The sequence below is a fragment of the Nematostella vectensis genome, chromosome 8 (genome assembly GCF_932526225.1).
Source record: "Nematostella vectensis chromosome 8, jaNemVect1.1, whole genome shotgun sequence".
Lineage (NCBI taxonomy): Eukaryota > Metazoa > Cnidaria > Anthozoa > Actiniaria > Edwardsiidae > Nematostella > Nematostella vectensis.
The window spans coordinates 8066818-8086123 of record NC_064041.1 but is presented as its reverse complement, the minus strand read 5'-3'; the positions used below and the strand labels follow the sequence as shown (position 1 = coordinate 8086123).

At 39.2% G+C, this 19306-nt stretch overlaps 1 protein-coding gene across 1 annotated transcript; it reads right to left on the bottom strand.

Annotated features, from left to right (window-relative positions):
• Window positions 1-328: 328 nt before the first annotated feature.
• On the bottom strand, window positions 329-19018 carry LOC5499957 (kinesin-like protein KIF14). Its single transcript, XM_032368476.2, has 36 exons — window positions 18194-19018; window positions 15121-15375; window positions 14248-14329; window positions 13772-13929; window positions 13643-13673; window positions 13225-13332; window positions 12818-12961; window positions 12498-12619; window positions 12044-12142; window positions 11472-11545; window positions 11192-11327; window positions 10759-10822; window positions 10518-10620; window positions 9944-10016; window positions 9547-9590; window positions 9030-9088; window positions 8760-8797; window positions 8457-8597; window positions 7922-8081; window positions 7716-7802; window positions 7536-7601; window positions 7165-7266; window positions 7005-7077; window positions 6626-6711; window positions 5946-5981; window positions 5619-5723; window positions 5444-5541; window positions 4965-5035; window positions 4520-4651; window positions 3830-3934; window positions 3573-3695; window positions 2964-3145; window positions 2463-2594; window positions 2089-2241; window positions 1775-1855; window positions 329-1539 (listed from the first exon to the last, which is right to left on the bottom strand). Exons 1-36 carry the CDS (start codon window positions 18898-18900, stop codon window positions 1129-1131), a joined length of 4641 nt encoding a protein of 1546 aa, XP_032224367.1. The 5' UTR covers window positions 18901-19018; the 3' UTR covers window positions 329-1128.
• Between the last annotated feature and the right edge of the window lie 288 nt (window positions 19019-19306).

Below are 19306 nucleotides of genomic sequence, written 5' to 3'. Positions count from 1 at the left end.
AAACAGCGCGCGCTTTGCATATTTACCATGGAAACGGGAAGCCATTTAATGGCAAATGATGGCTATTCAGCGGATAGTTATTTTGTGCAACGCTACTTTATCGGCCGGATAACTATCCTCTGAATAGGGATTTTTTTCCGGCGGTAAGCTCCTATCCGGCGGATAACTTATTCAGGCTTTGTGCAACCGGACCCTGAATTTTTCCTTCTCAATAGTACACTAAAGGGGAGACACCGGAACAAATTTCCCCTCTTTTATAAAAGGCTGATAAGCGCAAGACGCACTGATTTTGCTGTTAGAACACTAAAGATAACACACCATTGTAAAATAAGTTTTCCATGTTATTTTTTTTTATCTTTTATTTTATTTTCCGTATAGGTATACGGATATTTACACACTAAGCTACCCCATGAGAGATCGGTGCACACCAAAATTACGATATCAGAAACGATCGGAAATCGTGGTAACTCAAACTCAAGGTCGAGTTGACAGGATTTCAAGATTTTTACAATAAATCAGGGGCCCCTGAATAAATTTATTTTGCTTTTTACAAAAAAGTAAGAAAAACGAGAACTAATGTCCGAAAATTTAAATTTGGCCAAAACACAAAATATCGCCTCTCCAAAGCACCCCTTCTTTGGTTTGGGTACCATGTACCTAGAATGTTTCACTATTATTTTAAATTAAATATTTACAGTAGCATATTGTTTCTTATCTACAAATTATAGTATTTCTTTGAACATACCGATAAAGACTCCACCTAAGAAAATATATATTAATTGTTTAACATATTTCTTGCGCTCCCTATAACCTTTTTTTCTCTGTCTGTTAACCGCTTTACTACCTTTGTGTTTTTTTACTCTGAAATGCAATGTATCCATTTCCTAGTTGCAAGACGACAAGAGCTAATTTCGTCAGCCTTGTGAAAGTGTGGTCTTGGAATTGACCGCTATTTTATTCATTGTTTTTTTTTAACCGAGAAGACCCTGGGGACGAGTACGAGAGTCAGCCTCTTATAGCCCAACGATCGCATTCCTTTTACCAGATTCCCGAGCACAGTTCCTACTCGAATTATAAATTCTAATACTTTCTATTTGTCTATTAGCATCGCCGGTGATGTACTTATTCCTAGCACCACGAGTTATCACTGATAGTGGTATTACAATCCTTGACATGCGCGAATCGCTGAAGTGCACATTTAAGCTCATCGACAGCAACCCCGACATCTTCCGCCTTTTTCTCGAAATACTCCTGCTCGTCCATGATATCCGACTGCAAATCCTTATCCATGTTATAGTACTCCGACTCTATAAGCGCTCGGCAGTCTTTCGTGACTGTTTTCGCAGCAGTCGATATTTGATCAGGGTATGGTTGTATTCTATCAAGCTCCATATCCTCACAGGCATGTGGCGTTGTGGTAGCGAGAGTTCGGCTCAGCTCGAGCACGGAATCGAGGCCTCGGACGAGACGTACAATGTACTTGAGTCGGCTTGTGCTGCGATCCGGTTTCAGGTGTGCAGAAGCTGACTGCAACTGTGTCTGAAAATCAACCATTTCACGATTCCTTATTATTTGCTGTGCAAATCCCTACGAAGGGCTTTGTACGGCAAATTAGCGCTAAGCATATGTTATGTTACTAGCCTTCATTAGCGGACACTCAAAACTCCCTGAGCCTATAGTCTCGAAAGCGCAGCCAGACGCCATGTTAAACCCAAACTATCCTTGTTAGTTTTATAAGACCCAAAGTGTCCTCATAAGCGAGGTTCGACTGTACCTGTAAGTCACGGCCTTGGTAGATGAACGCCGACGTCATCCTCAGGAGCTTTAACACTTCTTCGGTTATTTCCTTTTCGACCTGCAGCAAACAAACATCACATCAAGCAATTAGACCTCACCACTAACACAATCATCAAATACACAATTTGGCAGCTCTACCTTCTCGATTTTCCTTCCTCTCACCATGTTTACTTCCGGTACCTAAGCGGGCTTCTCGCCCTGTTGACTTCCGGTTCCGGTTTACATTAGTCTATGCTGGATCCGCGGCCTAATGTCTTCCGGTTCTACGTTTCTATTTTCTTGACATCTTACCTTGTTTACTTCCGGTTTAAGAGCCTCTTCCTCTACTTGTTCCTGAAGGGTGTCTAGCGAGTCGATCGAGAGCCGGATCGTGGACTGGAGCGATTGTTCCTGGCCCGTCAAAAAGGCTCGACCCAAGTCCTCATCACAGCTAAGCGAGTCCGACTATGGAATATAAAACACTGAGATAAGAAGGATTTCAAATGTGGAGTTCCTTGAGGTTTTGTTTTCACCTCTGCCACTCCCCTTTTGTCGGGTGATCAATGGTCAGTTCTGTTAACAGTAAACACATTAAACATGAATTTATAGTAGCTCTTCATTGAGTACATTGGATTAAAACTGTTGCTGTGCTGAGAAGGCCGGGAGGTCGTTAACAGAGTATTTACCTTCGCTGTGTGATCGTTCATCGTAAGAACTGCAAGTTTAGCGGTCTGTTTCACTACTTCCCTTACACCAGATTCACAAGCGGAAAAGACCTCGTCCGAATTCGAGCTCGAAGCCAACGATTCCTCTAGACCCTGTGGTAATAAGACAAATAGGGGCGAGATGTCAGACAAATGTCAAATGGCAGTTCTAACACCGAAAGGGGTCTGACATTTTTATTTTGATACAGTAGAACCCAACACTAAATACCTGGACAGCTTGAACTGCCCGCTAGCTCAAAATATTTTCCGTATACCTTTGTTTACCAAAAGTTTCTTACACTTGCTCCATAAAATAACGATAATAATTGATAATTAATCTTATTGACACTTCTCGATCTTCAGTACTTGAAATTATAGTTAGCAAAACAATAGTTTCTTTAGTCTTCGTTAACTCGAACCCCGTGGATTTTCCCTCTCGTGGTTATTCTAAAATAATCCAAAACCACGAATAGTTGGCCTTACCGAGAGCATTTTCTTGAGATCACGTGCCAATGTCGTGACAATATCGACAAGCTCGTTGCGCAATATGCGGAACCTTTCGTGCCTAGTCTTATCTTCCACAAACGGCCACAGTTGTACTTGAGAAATCAATGTCTCCATGGCGACAACACACGTGACACAACTCTCTTGGGCTCTCCGCTCATCTGCCAAAAAAGGATAAAAACGTTACACCTAAAGGCCTTCGAAAACTGGCACGCAGAAATATGTTTTGCCTTCAGGTGGATGGGGTACCATGGTAACGCATTTAATGGAAACAAAATTTCCCTGTTCTTTTTTGTCTTTCTTATCTTTTATAATCTATTTTTAAGAACTACTGTTTTTTTTTTTGGTTTGCAAAACTACGCGTTTTACATTTATACACCTGAATGGAAAAGAAAAACTAAAATGGAAGAGAAAAACAGGTTTCTAACTTTGTTCTGAATTGGTGAAGTAAGTCGGGACTAAGATGTTGTCAGCGGAGTTAGAGGCAACGAGTTAGTTTATCGGTGGGTTATTCATATATGGTTCATTATAGTGTCCATAACCCAAACCATTACGATAGTCAACCATATATGAAGTACCCGTAATTACCTTCTTCTTGTCTTGTTTGCGTCGTAGTGTAGTGAGTCTTGAGCGTGGAAACGGCTGCTTTAAGTCTTTGTGCACTGCTCAGCACACGCTCGTACACGGGGTCATCAAAAGACTCGGAGGTTTCTAAATTGATAAGAAACCACATATTTTAATAAAAGCATTTACCAAACGGAGATGAGGGTCGCTTTTCTCCTGTCTTCAGGAGTCGGATACGCTGGTAAGTCATTTATGTTGACGCGAATGGTAAAATCGTTTACCTTTTAGAAGACCCAGAGTTCGCCCCAGCACACCTGCACATAAAGAGGGCACAGGTACCCCTTGCAAACGGTCATTCACTTGCGAAACTTCAATGGACGGCATCACTAGGCAGACAAGAAAATGATTTAGGTGTAGTAGACCATTGAAAAAAACCCGTCAAGCCTCACTCTTGGGTTTGAAGTTTTAGGCAGCTGAGAATTTTAAAAAATGGCTTTTGAAATCGAAACAAATTACATTTCAGCATCAAAACTTGTTAAACAAGGCATCCCACCTCTGAGAAAAATTCAACGTGGTGTTGATTAGGTCTGGTAGCGATACGTAATTCATGTTGTATTATGTTCAAATGTTTGTATACAGGGCTAATGATGTTGTAAAAATACAGACGTTTCGAGGCTACTGCCTCGAAAGGTAGTTGCCTTTAGACACTGATGAAGAGGCATTTGCCTCGAAACGTCTCTATTTTTACGACATCATTAGCGCTGTATACAAACATTTGAACAAAATATCCCGCCCCTGAGACCTTACTTGCATTATTAGTTATCTTGCAAACTCTGCTAAAAAATGAAGCGATCATCCAAGCCATCCCAGTTTTGGCTTATAATTTTCAAGGGCTTTTTTTAACAGAGATAGATGGTGCAAACCAGTTTGTCGAATGCAAAACACGCACGGGGTACGAAAAAGGAGCTTACTGAATGGATTTGGAGAAGGGGTTGGCGAGCATTCCAATCCCGTGGAGCGTGTAGTCGGGGTAAATACGTCTGGTGTGACAGGCGTGATGTCATTCTTGTTACGATACTTGGCAAATATACTCTCCGCGCGATCTGAATGTAACACAAGCTTGTTAGTAAGGTACGTAATATGGTATATATTTTCCTTTCTTTGGGTTACTAATATTTCGGGAAAGTATGCGTTCAAAAGTTGGTCGTTTAAAAAATATGCGAATAAATGTAAACAAGAAAGCACGCTCTCTTGATGTGAGGAAATGTGTTCATAACGAAAATTAACATCTCCACGCAGTTTCCATTCATAAGTGTGAGTCGAAGTGTAAGCATCGTCACTATGGAGATGTTGCCAAGGCTGCCCAGCGGTAGTCAGGCTTTTACACCTGTGAAAATGGGGGATAGCGCCATATACCTTGGTTCATTGCGCCCGGCGCCGGTGTCCGTCTGGAGCTTAGTGATAGAGCACCCAAAGTCGAGATGCGCCTGTAAGGAAAGTGTGGCCGTTCAAACAATTAGGAAAATTAATGCAGATAAAGTTAGTACAAAAGCAAATAGAGTATCACACGAAAAAGGCTGGACCTGGTTATCTGTAGGTCTACATTAAGGACATTTAAAAAAATCCTTTAAAGCCTCTTGGAAACATTTTATTGCAGCCTAGTCCGACGCATAATTAATGGATTATTGTAATCCTCGATATTCTGCGAACTCTCATTAATTTTCACGGCTTTATCACAAAACCATCGAATAATTTGTTAGGTCGACACCTGCTAATTAATCAATAAGCACAAAATATAACAAGAAGTTTAAATGACGGAAGCCAGAAATTCAGCTTGAAGATGGAAATCGTTGTCGAGATTTTGCAGAGTATTGAAAAGTGCACTAGTATGCTACCTGTTTTGCGGAGACTCCATCTTGAAGTCTTTGTCCCACTTATCTTCAGGATCAAAGAACGGGTCTTCGTCTGTTGACTGACACTCAGTCTCTACTTGCTATAGACCAATCAAAACAATGCTTATATAACCATGATGATAGTACACACGTTCTTATTGGTATGCTCGAATCTTACCTGGTAATATTCGCGCATCATCTCAAGTCTGGACTCAAACTTATCGAGTGACCAAAGGGTAGTCAGACCTTTTTTAGTGTCATTCAGTCGAATTTTCGTCTCCGTCTGAAAAACAACCAGCATAGACGAAAATGCTTTCATTAATCGGCGAAACAAAGTGCCGGCGAATATTAGTCCAGAAAGCACTTAAAGTATTTCATGTTTCATGGAACCAACATCACTATAAGCTATGGTAGGTCTTCTTGGCAACGTCTCTGTAATTAATAAACACTTTTCTCGAAACCCTCTAAATGAAAAAAAAATCAAGCGAATGAAAGAAATACCTACCTTCTCATCTTCAACGACTTCATCTCGACTCAAGGTCTGAAAACAATTGATTCATTTTGTGTGAATGTATATCAACAACAGCGGCCGACACAACAACAATAGCGACGAGGACGACTACAGCAACAATATTATAAGACTACAACAGCTGCAAACTACTACAGTTACAACAACAACACGAGTAGCAGCAACGATCTGACGTATTACAACTACAAACAATAACGACGACAAAAAATCGACAATCGGACAGCAAGAAGCAAAGAATGTTTAAAACCAAAAATATAATTAAAGTATGACGCGCTGCTGTGGTCACCTGGACAGTTTTGTAAAGTTAACCAATTAGAACCAATGGGGATGCGATAAACGTATTGATTGACATAAACTTCACAAGCCGACCAGTAAGGGACAGAAATACTTTAGCACACATCAGAGCACGACGGAATCATCATAGCTGTGATGTCAATCAAAAATGTCAGTCTCACATGCTAATTGGCTCTTACTATATTGGTAATTATGATAATTTACCGTTAATCCTGATGAAGGCAGCATTGCCGAAACGTCGAAAAAATAGAACCCAGTGATTCAAGAAAATTGTTGTCTATATATAACATATGTATGGATTTGCCCCTGTTGGTCGAAACATCGAGGAGAAACTGTTTTGAGATATTTTGACATATCCTTACAATATTCTTCTTTAGATGCTGACTGATTTTATTGGCTTCTCTGAGCGCCATCGTGGTCCTTAATAATTCTTTCTTGCTTGGGTCATCTGTTGTGAAAGACAAATTGAAACTCAGAAACTGTAGATAACTATTACCAATGTTAAGTATGGTACAATATATAAACATCTGCCCTTGAGGAACCAAATAGTTGAAATCAACACAAAGTTGAGAAACAACTATTTCAGGAAACATTGCCCTTGCAAATAATGGGTAATACTAATCGTTAGCTTAAGCCAGACACGCAGGGGAAATAGGAGACGTTAGAACACGCGAATGTTGGAACCACCACTTGATCTGGAATACGTTCTAAGAACTCCCGTTTAGACCTACGAAGACCTACCCATGTTCGAGGCTTTCCGTCCAAGTGCTGAGAAGGAAGCTCGGAATTCCTCTCGCATTTTTTCGCGATGTTTCTAGAATAAAAAAAAAAACATAACAAAACAATGCTAGTTGTTTTTCACAATATGCGATGTGGACTCTTTTTAGTAAACAATGTTTACCTTAGCTTCCTTCAACTTCTCGACATCTTCTTGCATCTTTTTCTTTTCCTTTTCCAGTTCTGACATAATCCGTATCTGGTTGAGTTTCGTCTCTTCTAAAGCCTGTCAATGTCCAAAAATACGGCCCCCTTCATTTTGTGTCATCAGCATCATCATCATCATCATCATCACCATTATTATCATCATAATCGCCACCATTATCATCACCATAGCATAATCATCATTAACATTATAATCATTATAATAGTCATCTTTACTATCATCATAATTACAGCACCAATAGACAATAAGATTCGACACAAAAGAGCGCGACGTATGAAAAGGTCCTTAGCAGGTACTTGTTTGTTGAGTTTCTGTCGTTCTCATCTCACCTGCTTTGCAGCAACAGCCTCCATTTGTAGCTTTTTCCTGTTGCTCAAAATCTCCTGTTCCAATACCTACAAAACAATAGAAGACATAAATAATTCCTTCAAACCACAAAAATTGCTAAGTTATAAAACCGACACTAGCCTCTTAGGTAACAAGGTGGTATTGTGCTAAACCAGTTTTACCTGTTTATGCGCTTGAAGCTCTGAGATGACGTCAGCAGCAGACCGGCTTGACTGCTCGGCTTCTTCTTTCTTAACGTTGAGATCATTCTTGAGACAAAAAAATAAAAAAATGTACATAAAAATCAATATCTAACTTACCAGGGCACTCTATAACTGAAGTGTCTTTTGCTAATATGTACTTTCTGCTTCAGCAATCTCTAACTTACCAGGGCACTCTGTAACTGAAGTGTCTTTTGTTCATATTGTTCTTTCTGCTTCAGCAATCTCTCCTGTGCTGCCTCCTTCTCCAGCTGAATCTGCTTCATTATTTCCTCCTGCGCTTGGATTCTTGCTTCCTCGCGAGCCTCTTCCAGCTCTGCCTGCATTCTGAGATGAGAGGGACCTAGTCAGCGACACACATTCTATTATCATGTCCCGCCATGTGGTGAAATCTGAAAACAATGTTCTGTACTTCACCGAATTCAAGTATAGATATAAAAGAGCTTCCCCTAATCAGCTAATTGAACTGGGAGCTTACGGCCACTTGATATTTTTGTTAGGATAAGAATACGGCGGCTGATATGAGATAGAGTATCAGGCTATTTTTCACTCGAAAATACCTTCTCTTGTTTTGCGTTGCCTCGCTAAGATATTTCCCTCTTAACGCTCCAGGTTTCCCTCCACGTTGGCAATTTGGCGGTTCAGAAATCTAACAAGCTTCTTGGTCCCATTCTCTCACGTATCACTTCCCGCCCCTCTTACCTGGCATTCTGGACCTGTGCAAGCTCATTCCTCGCGAACTCAAAGTCTTTTGCTCCTGCTGACTCAGGGGGGAGCCCTTCTGGGACCTCCCCATGACGAATCTTCTCTCGACGCTTTTTGACCTCGATGGGGTGATTAAGTCTGCGTAAATAACCAATAACCAAATAGTAATTTGCCGAGAAATATAGCATTCGCAGAAAGGGATGGACCAACACATAATGATATGCAGGAGATAATTAGCCGTTCCTTCCCAGAATTTGTAAAAGGATTACTTTATTAACCTGAAATGATTATTTTATTTACCTGAAGAAATGGTCGCCGCCAATAACAATCCTATCACCCTGAAAAAAATGATGAATGAAATGTTATAACACGATGGTAATGATAGATTAGACACAAAGCAACTGATGCTTTATTAAATACAACATTATTTAAAATCATACTTTCTCCAAATATCGAAAAATTCTTGTTTTTTTTAGATAGTAATAGTAGATAAAGTACGATACATGTTTTTACTTTAAACAATGCATCAAGATTAGTGTTACTTCCAGTCTTGATTTGTGATGAACTTACGTGATGTAGAACTGTCAGTTCGCTGATCAGTATTCCATTCACATAAGTCGCAGCATCACCTGAAACGCAATACAGATTTAGCTTTATCGTCGTAAACAGGTGTCGTGAAAATTACAGTATTGCACCCTCCTGGAACCGCTGTGAGAATCCCAATTCCAAGTGACTTGCCCTAAGAAATCATTAATTTTTATTGGCAAACATACACCAAAATAAACAAGGAAATGGTTCAGGCCGTCAGGCCAGAGAGCGACGGAAATCAAAATCTTTCAATAAAAAGAGTCTTTCCGATATTGATTCGTAAGCGCTAAATAGGTTGCTTTTGTTATTGTTATTTTGCTGCCAAAAGCAAAAAGCAAGCGAGTTTACCACCCAAAAAAGCACGGCACACCTCACAACATAGATGGAAACATATATACGGGCTTTTCTATCACCGTAAAACCAGTTTCGGTAGTATAGTTATGCATCTCAGGGGGGGGGGGGGAATAACTGGACGATAGTGTAGAAAACTAAGGTTTACCTTTTGGGGAAATGTTGACAATCTCTCCTTCGTTTTTGATGACACTAGAATATTGAACACAATTCAACTTGTGAAAACAAGACAGGAACACATGATAGGAGGTAGATTCAGGTCAAGCAGCCTTTTCGCTATCAAAAGTAAGCAGATTCTTTGTTTCTTAAACGTGTGTATAAACACAAGTACATGCGCGAATCAGTAAGAAATATGCCTTACTTCATCGGGAACCCAGAGCCTCGAGGTTAGCCTAACGAGGCGTGAGTGCGAGGCAGAACAAACCGGCGGGAGGAAGGGGGTAGGGGCGGGACAGAAGAGAAAGGAGCAAAAAGACCCTCTCCATTCTCGCGCCTTATTAGGCTGACCTCGACGCCTTGGGTTGACGTGGATGCTGTTTAATTACCAGTGAGATTCGGCTACAAGAGCCCCAAGGAGCTGGATGTCTTCTTGACTATCGTGCCCCACAGTCGTCGAGCCTGAGAATTTGAAATGAATTGATGTCACAGTAGTGGGCAGGTGAAGGACTGGAGATGTTTGTGAAGGAGATGAGAGAATGATAGGCGGGACGGTTTGGGAAAAAATGTTGGATGGAAATTGGATAGACCGATGAGTGAAGAAAAGATGTGACAAGAATTGTTTGAGAAACGATGTGAAAGTGGGTATTGAGCGTTGTTGGGAATTGAGTGGGCCGCTGAGGTACGAATAGATGTAGAAAATGATGGATTTTTAGATAATAGATGTGAGTGATGGGGAATTGACAGCTGGATTGGGTGGACCGACGAGAGACTTCCGGTGCGTGATGGATGGAAAATGGGATGATAAGCGTGAGAGGGTGATAATAAAGGATGAATATGCACAAGAAAAAGAAAGGCAAAAGAAGAAAGGGAAGAGAAAACAGAAATGATGAGAAACGAATAAGAACAGGGGAGGGGTAAGAGGTCAGCAGGGATGCGAGGTTACCTGGTTTGCGAGGTTACCTGGTTTGAGGATGTAAAGCAACATCTCTGACAGCTGGGGATCTTCATTCAAGTTAACTAGATTCGGTAACTTATTGTCCACCTTGAAAGAAATGCCAGCTTTCTGTGAAAATAAAAAATAAGCTTTTTCCTTATTGATGGTATAAACTAATAACTTGGACACCTATATGGCTTATATACATATGGCTTAGATACAATTGTTGGCACAATGTTTATAGTTGAGAATGGAAATCCCCTTCACCTTTAGATTCTCTGCTTCTTCCAGTTTTCGTTTTTCAGATAGTGCAAGTTTTTCTTGCCAGTTTCTACAACAGAAAACAAAATTTGTGATACATAACGACCAAGATCACAGTTCATCCAACCCCCTCCCATCACCTTTATCCGCCTCCCTCCCTTTCCTCGCCTTCATCTGCCTCCATCCCCTCACCCTTATCTCCCTTCCTCCCCTCACCCTCATCTGCCTCCCTTCACCCTCATCTCCCTTCCTCCCCTCACCTTCATCTGCCTCCCCTCACCCTCATCTCCCTTCCTCCCCTCACCCTCATCTCCCTTTCTACCCTCACCTTCATCTGCCTCCCTCCCCTCAGCTTCCTCTGCCTCCCTCTAGCTTCCTTTGCCTCCCTCCCCTAACATTCATCCTCCTCTCTCGCCTCACCTTCATTCATTCCCCTCACCTTGTGGACTCTATCAACATTCTTTGCGTCTCTTGTAATTTATTCCTCAGGGACGCAACCTCCTCTAGAGCCTTGTTGCTCTCTTCCACCGTGTGTCCACCCAGACTGTTCAGCCTTTCTATCTCCGCCCGTAGCTCTAGAATTCAAAACACGTATCAGTAACTCCATAAGTCCAAAACTATCAATTTGTTAACCCTGACGATCTTCACATTACTCCTCATGTAACCTTTGTGTTTACTCTGGTATCGTTTATGTCACCATATAAATCTTGGTACATTACCTCTGATTATCTTTGCATTTGGGTCTTCATTGATGATCGCTCTGTTCACAATAGTTCGAGCTCTCTGTGCATATGTGAACAATGTCAAGGTAAATTTCAGAATTCTCAATACACAAGCTGGAAGAATCACAAGGAGGAAGAAAGCAAGCAAGCTGAAAGAATCACAAATTCACCCTGTCTTGTCAGAGCCCAATAACAAGATATGTTCAGAAACAAAATCTTTCGAGGTTACCACAGCCATGAACCACGAGAAAGATGAAGAAAAGACAGAAAACGGTTACGTTCTCTACTACCATTATCTTTCACCTGCTCCACATGAGACTGCAACTCTTTCACTGGTGTTTACAGTTACCCAAGTAAGGGCAGACCGCTAGGGAACTACAGTATACCATTGAAATGAGACCTACAATGTAAAGGGGCAGCAAGTACCAATGTTGAAACCCTTACCAAAAAACCTCCCGGTTACTCCCACAATGTAAGAGGGAACCAGAGCCAACATAATCTTTTAAACAGCCAGTATGATAAATTTATGATAAACTGTTGGGAAGTACAGACAAGCATGTAAAGGATATCGTAAGGTGCTCAGCGTCTCTCCAAAGTGAGTGTTGGCAGGACTGACATTAGCAATCATGGTAGTCTTAGAGTTCCCACCTAGACTATCCTTTAGCAGCCTGTACAGAGAAAAACGTTAGAAAGGGGGTCAATAAAGAGGGAAGGGGCTTATAAACAAGCACCGTTAAAAAGGGCCATCATAGATTCTCGAACATTTGGGTTGGCTTGACTTTAAAAACGCAACAGAGTTTTGGCTTCGGCTTTCTCTTCACAGACACAGCAAGGTCCTGAAAATTTGCAGTAGCCGACTATTTGGCTGTTAGAGTAGAAACTATCAGCAAATAGTCCCTTTGAAACTCAGTGTAGGCATCCATGTTGCACGACAATTTTATGTACTATTTTTGCAGATTAAAAAGCAAATATTTGCTAGTTAAATTTAAAACTAAAAAGCTTTATACTGTAACACGATCTTACCAAGTAAGAATGGAGTCTCTGTATGGTATGTAAAGTTTCTTCTTTTTGTTGAGTTCTTTGTCCGACAGCAAAGAGATTACTTTACCAAGAGTATGCAACGATTTGTTGATGCTGCCTCCTTCCTATAAAAAAAACATATTTTATTCATTTATTTGGAGATTTTCTTCAAACTTATATAATTAAACTATAAAGAACAGGCAAAAAACAAACACAAATGATGATGAGAAAAATGTGGATATTGCTGGATAGGTTCTGTCTGAAGGGAAATTATGCTGAAGTACTTTTAGTAAATAATTCATAGAGATATGTACAGAACTTGCCTTCAGTCTTAGAGAGGCCACCTCAGCTGATGTTATCACTTCATCATTGAGTACATGACTGGCTCTCTCGCTTCCCGCAAGGTCAATCAGGTTGATCTTGCTTGTTTTTGTTATCTGGGCCTCAGTGTCTTCAAATATTTCCGTCTATAAAAGACAAGTGGAACATTCATTTATGTTGTAGTTTTTGTATGAAATATTATAAAATTCATAATAAATTATAAAATAATATGTATTATAGAAATTTATTATGCCAGTATATGTTCTGTCCTAACAGCTGGATGTCTGTATTCCTTGTCAGTGATACACTCTGACTGTTTTTCCCTTTCTTGTAATTCCTCTCCATTGCAAATTGTTTATGGTCAAGTTGTGTACAAGAAGTGGTGTATATGAGCAATAGTGGTTCTCACCTGTGTTTGTGACATGACAATAGTGAACACAGAGTGTGATCGACTACTCTTGTCATTCATACCAGTGCATGCTGTTGCTCTGTTTTTGTTTCCCAGTGCAAGCCACGACTGCCAAACAAACAAAGATTACTTGACATTGCACATCACATTTAAAATCATCATACACATACTATTACACACACATTCTATTGATTATAATTAATCCTGAAAAAGTCTTTTAGATGTTGCATTTACAGTGAAACACATGTGTTAGGTTTTGCAGACAAGACTTTTAGGGGGCTTCTTTGTTGGTGATTTGATGAACCCATATGTGTTTCTTGTTAACTTTCAATAACACAGGAATTTTAGGAATTCCTGATAAAAGCGGAAAGGAGGTGGGGTGAACACACACTATTTTGTTGCTGTTGGCCAATCTTACCTCGATATCAGCATAAGAAGTCACCACATAGCTGGAAAGGGAAACAGAAATAAAAGAATCCTTATAATTAGAAAATATATTCTTATTTACATTAATATCTCAACATGAATACCTCAAAGCAAAACTTACGTGGACAAATCCTGTACAAACGGTCCCAGTATGGGATGCTCACGCACTCGTAGTTGCTTTTTGCGTGACTTTTCATCCTTAGTTTTACTTGAGACAAGGAGGTCATGGATCTTCTCATTGTAGATCTCAAAATAGCTGATTTCCACAGTAAACTTCAGCTAAAACAGGTAAAATAAAAATATTACAAAATGGCATTCCTGAGTTGGTGTATAAATAAAAAGTAGCATTAACTGATAGTATTACTGATCCAGTGGTTCTTGGTAGGTCAAATAAATCTAACAATACTTTAATCTATATTGAATTTGTTGGGTCAGAAAAGTCAAGCAGGCAATGGCACATGGACAGTACCTCCTGTAGTTTCTTCAAACAAAGAGACTGTTTCAAATCTGCATCTCCATGACAATAGTAACTTTTTACCCTCAAGGGATAGCTTGAGTTATTATCAGCAGACCAGTTTTGAGCAATCCCGTACTTACCTCGGTGAAAATAACAATCCGTTCAAAAAGTTCTTCACAAAATCTGGGAAGAATACCAAGCTCATCCCCTTGACCCATGATACTAAGGAGAAAATAGAAAAAAAGCCAATAATACTAAGAAAATAACACACTTGACATTGGCCCATGATGCTAGGAAAGGGAAACAAAACCTGCAGGCCTTCATGGATTTTAAATAAATTTACTCGTTCACAAATGATTCACAAATATATGTATATAGAAAACCCAGGTGTAAAAATAGTTTATACTTGTTTACATCTCTGTTAACACATCCATTCAGATATCTTGATTTTGTAGTCAGCATGTTATCAACATACCTGTCAACCTCCGAAAATCTCAAGGCTTGAGAAATTTTTTTTTGGGGGGGGGGGGGGGTATATTCATTTTTTTGGTGGAGGGGTGTGTTTAACCTTGCAGGCGTTTGCCGTATAGAAAGCTCTCCCGAACAAATCCACTTATAGATCTCACAAGGGTGTTAGATAAATTGCGCTATGCAAGGGAATTGTTGTTTCAAATATTTTAATAGAAAATAGGCAAAATGACAATTTTCAATGAAATAATTTTTCGGAAGAGATAAAAATCGCTAAAAAGCGGGAGATTTGGTGGTCAACGCGGGAGAAGGGGTCCAAAATCTTGAGACTCCCGCCTAATGCGGGAGAGTTGACAGGTATGTATCAATAATGCAAAACATCAATAATTATTATTTGAACCAATTTATTTATATACTTTAAGGGTATTGCTTTGGATTATGAGCTGTAAAATGTTTGCACTGCTGTAAAAAAAGCATTATTTTAATTTCGAAATAACACAACACCTGAGACACAAGTTACCTTAAGAATTAACACAAAATAATACCTGTAAGACTTTCCTGAGCCTGTTTGTCCATATGCAAAAAGACATGTGTTGTAACCCTTAAATGCACTATTTAACAAGGGTTTCCCCATCAGCGAGTACAGCTTTTCCTGGCCAATATAATCAGGGTTGGTAGAGTCAGCTGACCACAAGGACTGGTCATAAACAAAGTCATATTTGACGCCTTGTTCAGAGACTATGCTTGTCTCATTATTTTTCATTGAAAGGCAGATCTTGACATTTGGGTCATTTTTCTCTCTGAAAAGTAAAGATGGGAGAAAATTCATGACATGGGAGTAGAATATGGGGACAGAATTTAGAATAGACTTGAAAGTGCAGTGACAAATTACAAATTCTAGACTGGCAGTCATGCATGATATAAAGCATTTATTTGAGAAGGCTTTTGTGATATGAAAATAATTCTGTCAACCCAAGTGGATTTCGGCGAGGCAGAGGTCTGAGGCTGATTCCACTTGGTGAGACCTTGTAAATTCCAGATATCACAAATATTGAATTCAATAACAGTTTCATTAAATAAATTTATTCAGTCAAACACACTTTGGTGAAAAAAAAATTTATTTGCTTTCCCGCAAATGTGCAACTTCACACAATTAAATCCTCACACCCTTCACTAGGCCCATGATGCTTTGTGCACATATGAGTCACTAAATATGATATAGTAGCTGATTGTTTACAAATAAGCTACAGTATAGCTAATTAGTGAAGAACCTCAAATTATGTAATTCTCAAGATAAAATGTGAACTCTTGACAATCAGAATCAATATAATGAGTTAAATGTATAATAATGACCAATTTCTGGAATGTAGGCTGTTTGCACTTTGCAAGTCAATATTTATTCTGGATATCACAAAAAATAAATTAATGAATTAGTTAAATACAATTTCACATATTTTTTTTTTTTTTAGTATGGCATTGAAGTATGCCGTCTTTGCACACTAGGCCCTAGATGCATTGCTCAAATAGAATCTGGAGCTATCAGCCAGGGAAATATTGCATACTGTACAAAAGGGCGAGGTTTTGAAGAGCATGCGCGATACCCCAACATTTCCCATGTTTCCCGCTAGATCAAATCCGGTGCATCACAGGAATAATAGGCCATTCAGCTATAAGTTTGCGTGCGCATTACCATAGAAACCTACCTCAACTACCATGCAGCGCGCGCATTTTTAAGCTTGCACCAAACGAAGCACGCATGGAGGTAGTTGAGGTAGGTTTCCATGTTGAGTTTTTATACTTATAGCAGGAATGGCCCATAAGCACCGCAACACCACAAAAATTTTTTACCACAATACCGCCATTTTAAATGAAAATCTTGCCATGTTTTGAAATACGGCATCACCACAAGTTTTTTTACACTTTTACTGCAATACCATACAAAAAGGCCAATACTACAAACCCCAACGTCCCCCAGCAAGCTGATTCTTGAAGACTATCAGATTGTGTGATTCTCAAAACAAGTGGGTGCTTTTAACCAATCAGAACCGAATGTTATAGTGATTACAATAAAAAAATAGCTGTTTAAATAGAATTTGTTAAGTTACAGTAGTGTTTATGAAAAGGATAATCAGTTTTTTATATTCATACACTTTTTTGTTTAAAAAAAGATGACAGAAACGTTTATATTTACTTCTTGACAAAAGTGCAGCTAATCACTTATTCATAGGATGAATCATTGGAAATTTGATTAGAAATGTTTGCTTTCAAAAGAACCTGGACCTAATTCTTTGCAGATTCTGATATATATATATATATATATATATGTTTCAAACAGATGTTCATTTTGTGTCTTGAAGCAGGCAGTGGTGTTTGAATAACTTTGAGCAATTAAGCCCATAATTGGGCCGGTCACAGGGGATATAGCATAAGCAAACAAATCTAAACAACACCGACAAAGCCCGCATGAGCTTTATGTAAAACGGGCCTGTTCTTGACACAAAGCTAGCAAATACCTTAGCATTATTGTCAGTACCTATTTCTAGATTCATCAGGGAAGATTAGCAAATTACAATTGCATATAAAAAGAACATCTAGAGCAGTATTCTTTGTAGTTCTAGATTTGCAATCGTGAGGAAATGAAAAAAACTCAAACCCTATCACAATAATGGTCTTATAATCATAAGAGAAGCTTTGTGACCAAAAGAACAATACATTGAACAATAGACAACGCGTCCTTGCTTAAAACTTGCCACGAAAATTAAATGCCCCAAGCTGTTGACAAAACTTAAGACTAAGACTTCGGCAAAAGTAAAGTACGATTGAACATAAACTTAGTTATATACTGACTGAAAATCAATTAAGTAGGTGTCAGCAATAAAATGATTAAAACCGTGCAGAAAATGAAACTAGAGTATTTTGACAAATTACTGTACGATCAAGTATTTGTTTCAGCGTTTAAACTAAGTTTCATACCATAAAAAAATGGTTTGATTTCTCGTGACTTCCTAGTTTATAAATGATATGAGTAGATAAGCAAACCACTTTGTTTTTATAGTGTGTTTGTCAAACTTTGACTATAATTACTACATGTCTTTGCAAAGCGTCCTGTGTTATTATAGCAAACAAATGCAGTCAAATATATCTATCAAATAATACACATAAAAAATATAAAAGATGCTAAAATGGCACAAAATAATGTATAGTAAAACATAATCGAGGAGAGGATGTCAGTGAAATCGATATTGCTTCTTGTTGTTCTTGTCGCCTCACGCGCAAATTGCTTTTACGCCTTCAACAAGATGAAATCTATCACGAATAGAACACCCATGATAAAAAAAATCAAAATGATCAAAGGATTGTTATCTTAAATACGTTAATTTCAATTTCTGAGCTGGTTAATTTGTTATAGAGTTTTATACTCACTGCGTAACATAATCGCGAGATAATTTGTCTACACCAACAAACCACAAGAGATCGGGTTTCGTTTTGTAGTAATTTTTTTTGTGCATCGGAATTCCAGGGAAAAGGAAGGTATATATTATTTTCAGAAAGCTAATAGATAGAGTATACATAAAGCAATTACTTAAAGATGATTTTATCAACAAAATCAAAACATGCCTTTGGAGAAGCGGTCTGACTCGGACAGCCACTGCGATACTACAACTTTCTTCCTCCTCCGTGTCCTGGAAAGCTGTATATGGCGTCGTAGCAACGACATTTTGTGCAATAGAGCCACCATTAAGCGCTTTACTGACTGCATTCACAGATTTAGAAGAATTTCCAACCAAATAAGTGCAATCCTTCTTTCCTAATGTATCGTGTTTGGGATCGCTTTGAAACTGTGTGTTTTCGCCAGATAGCAATGCTGGTGACATGGGTAGAACTCGTGCTATTTTACGATCCATCACACCATTTTGTTCACCTTGAAAGTTTTTTATAACTTCGGTAACTTGCTTTGATACCGGGATATTTTCTTTAATAGATCCTTTACGGCTGGAACGTGGAGACCCAAGGGGGGAATTTTGCTCAGTGCTCGAGTTAGAGTCACTCAACTTTTCCTCCAAAAGCCGTCTTCGAGCTGCAATTGGCGATGATTTTTTCCAAACATCCCGCCTCAACACTTCCTCAGGAGCACTTTTCTTCCTTAGAAATTGTTTTTCAGGTGTTGATGGTACAGATGATGAGCCATTTCCAACGGTTGCAAGTTTTGAAGTTGTAAATTTTGGTTGATCGTTGTTCTTGACTTGTATTCGATCGACACTAGTGGTTCTCTCCAAAGGAACGTTTGGAAGAGCGCGCTTATGTTTTGGCCTGTTAGAGGACATTGTATAAATAAGGCCACCAGGGAAATCAGCTCATATTTTTGAGGATTTCAGAGAATAAATCACGGTGTTTGCTCGAACACAACTGTCTAAAATCACAAAACATTCCAATAACAGCATTCGAAATGTGAAACCGTGAATATGTGCCATCTCAACCAATCACAACTTGCAAAATTGGTCACGTGAGAAATTCAAGCTCTCGCGGGAATTAATCTTCTTCCGCTTTGTTGACTTCCGTTTACAAGCTTCCTTCGGGCAATGGAGACACAGGAAGCCCCTTGCTGGATGAGCAATTATCCAATTTAGAAGAAACACATTACACGAAATAAAATTATATATTTCTCAAGTGTTTATTTCAACGTAAAGGGATAATCATTCTTTTAAGAATATTAAAATATTCGGCTGTGAT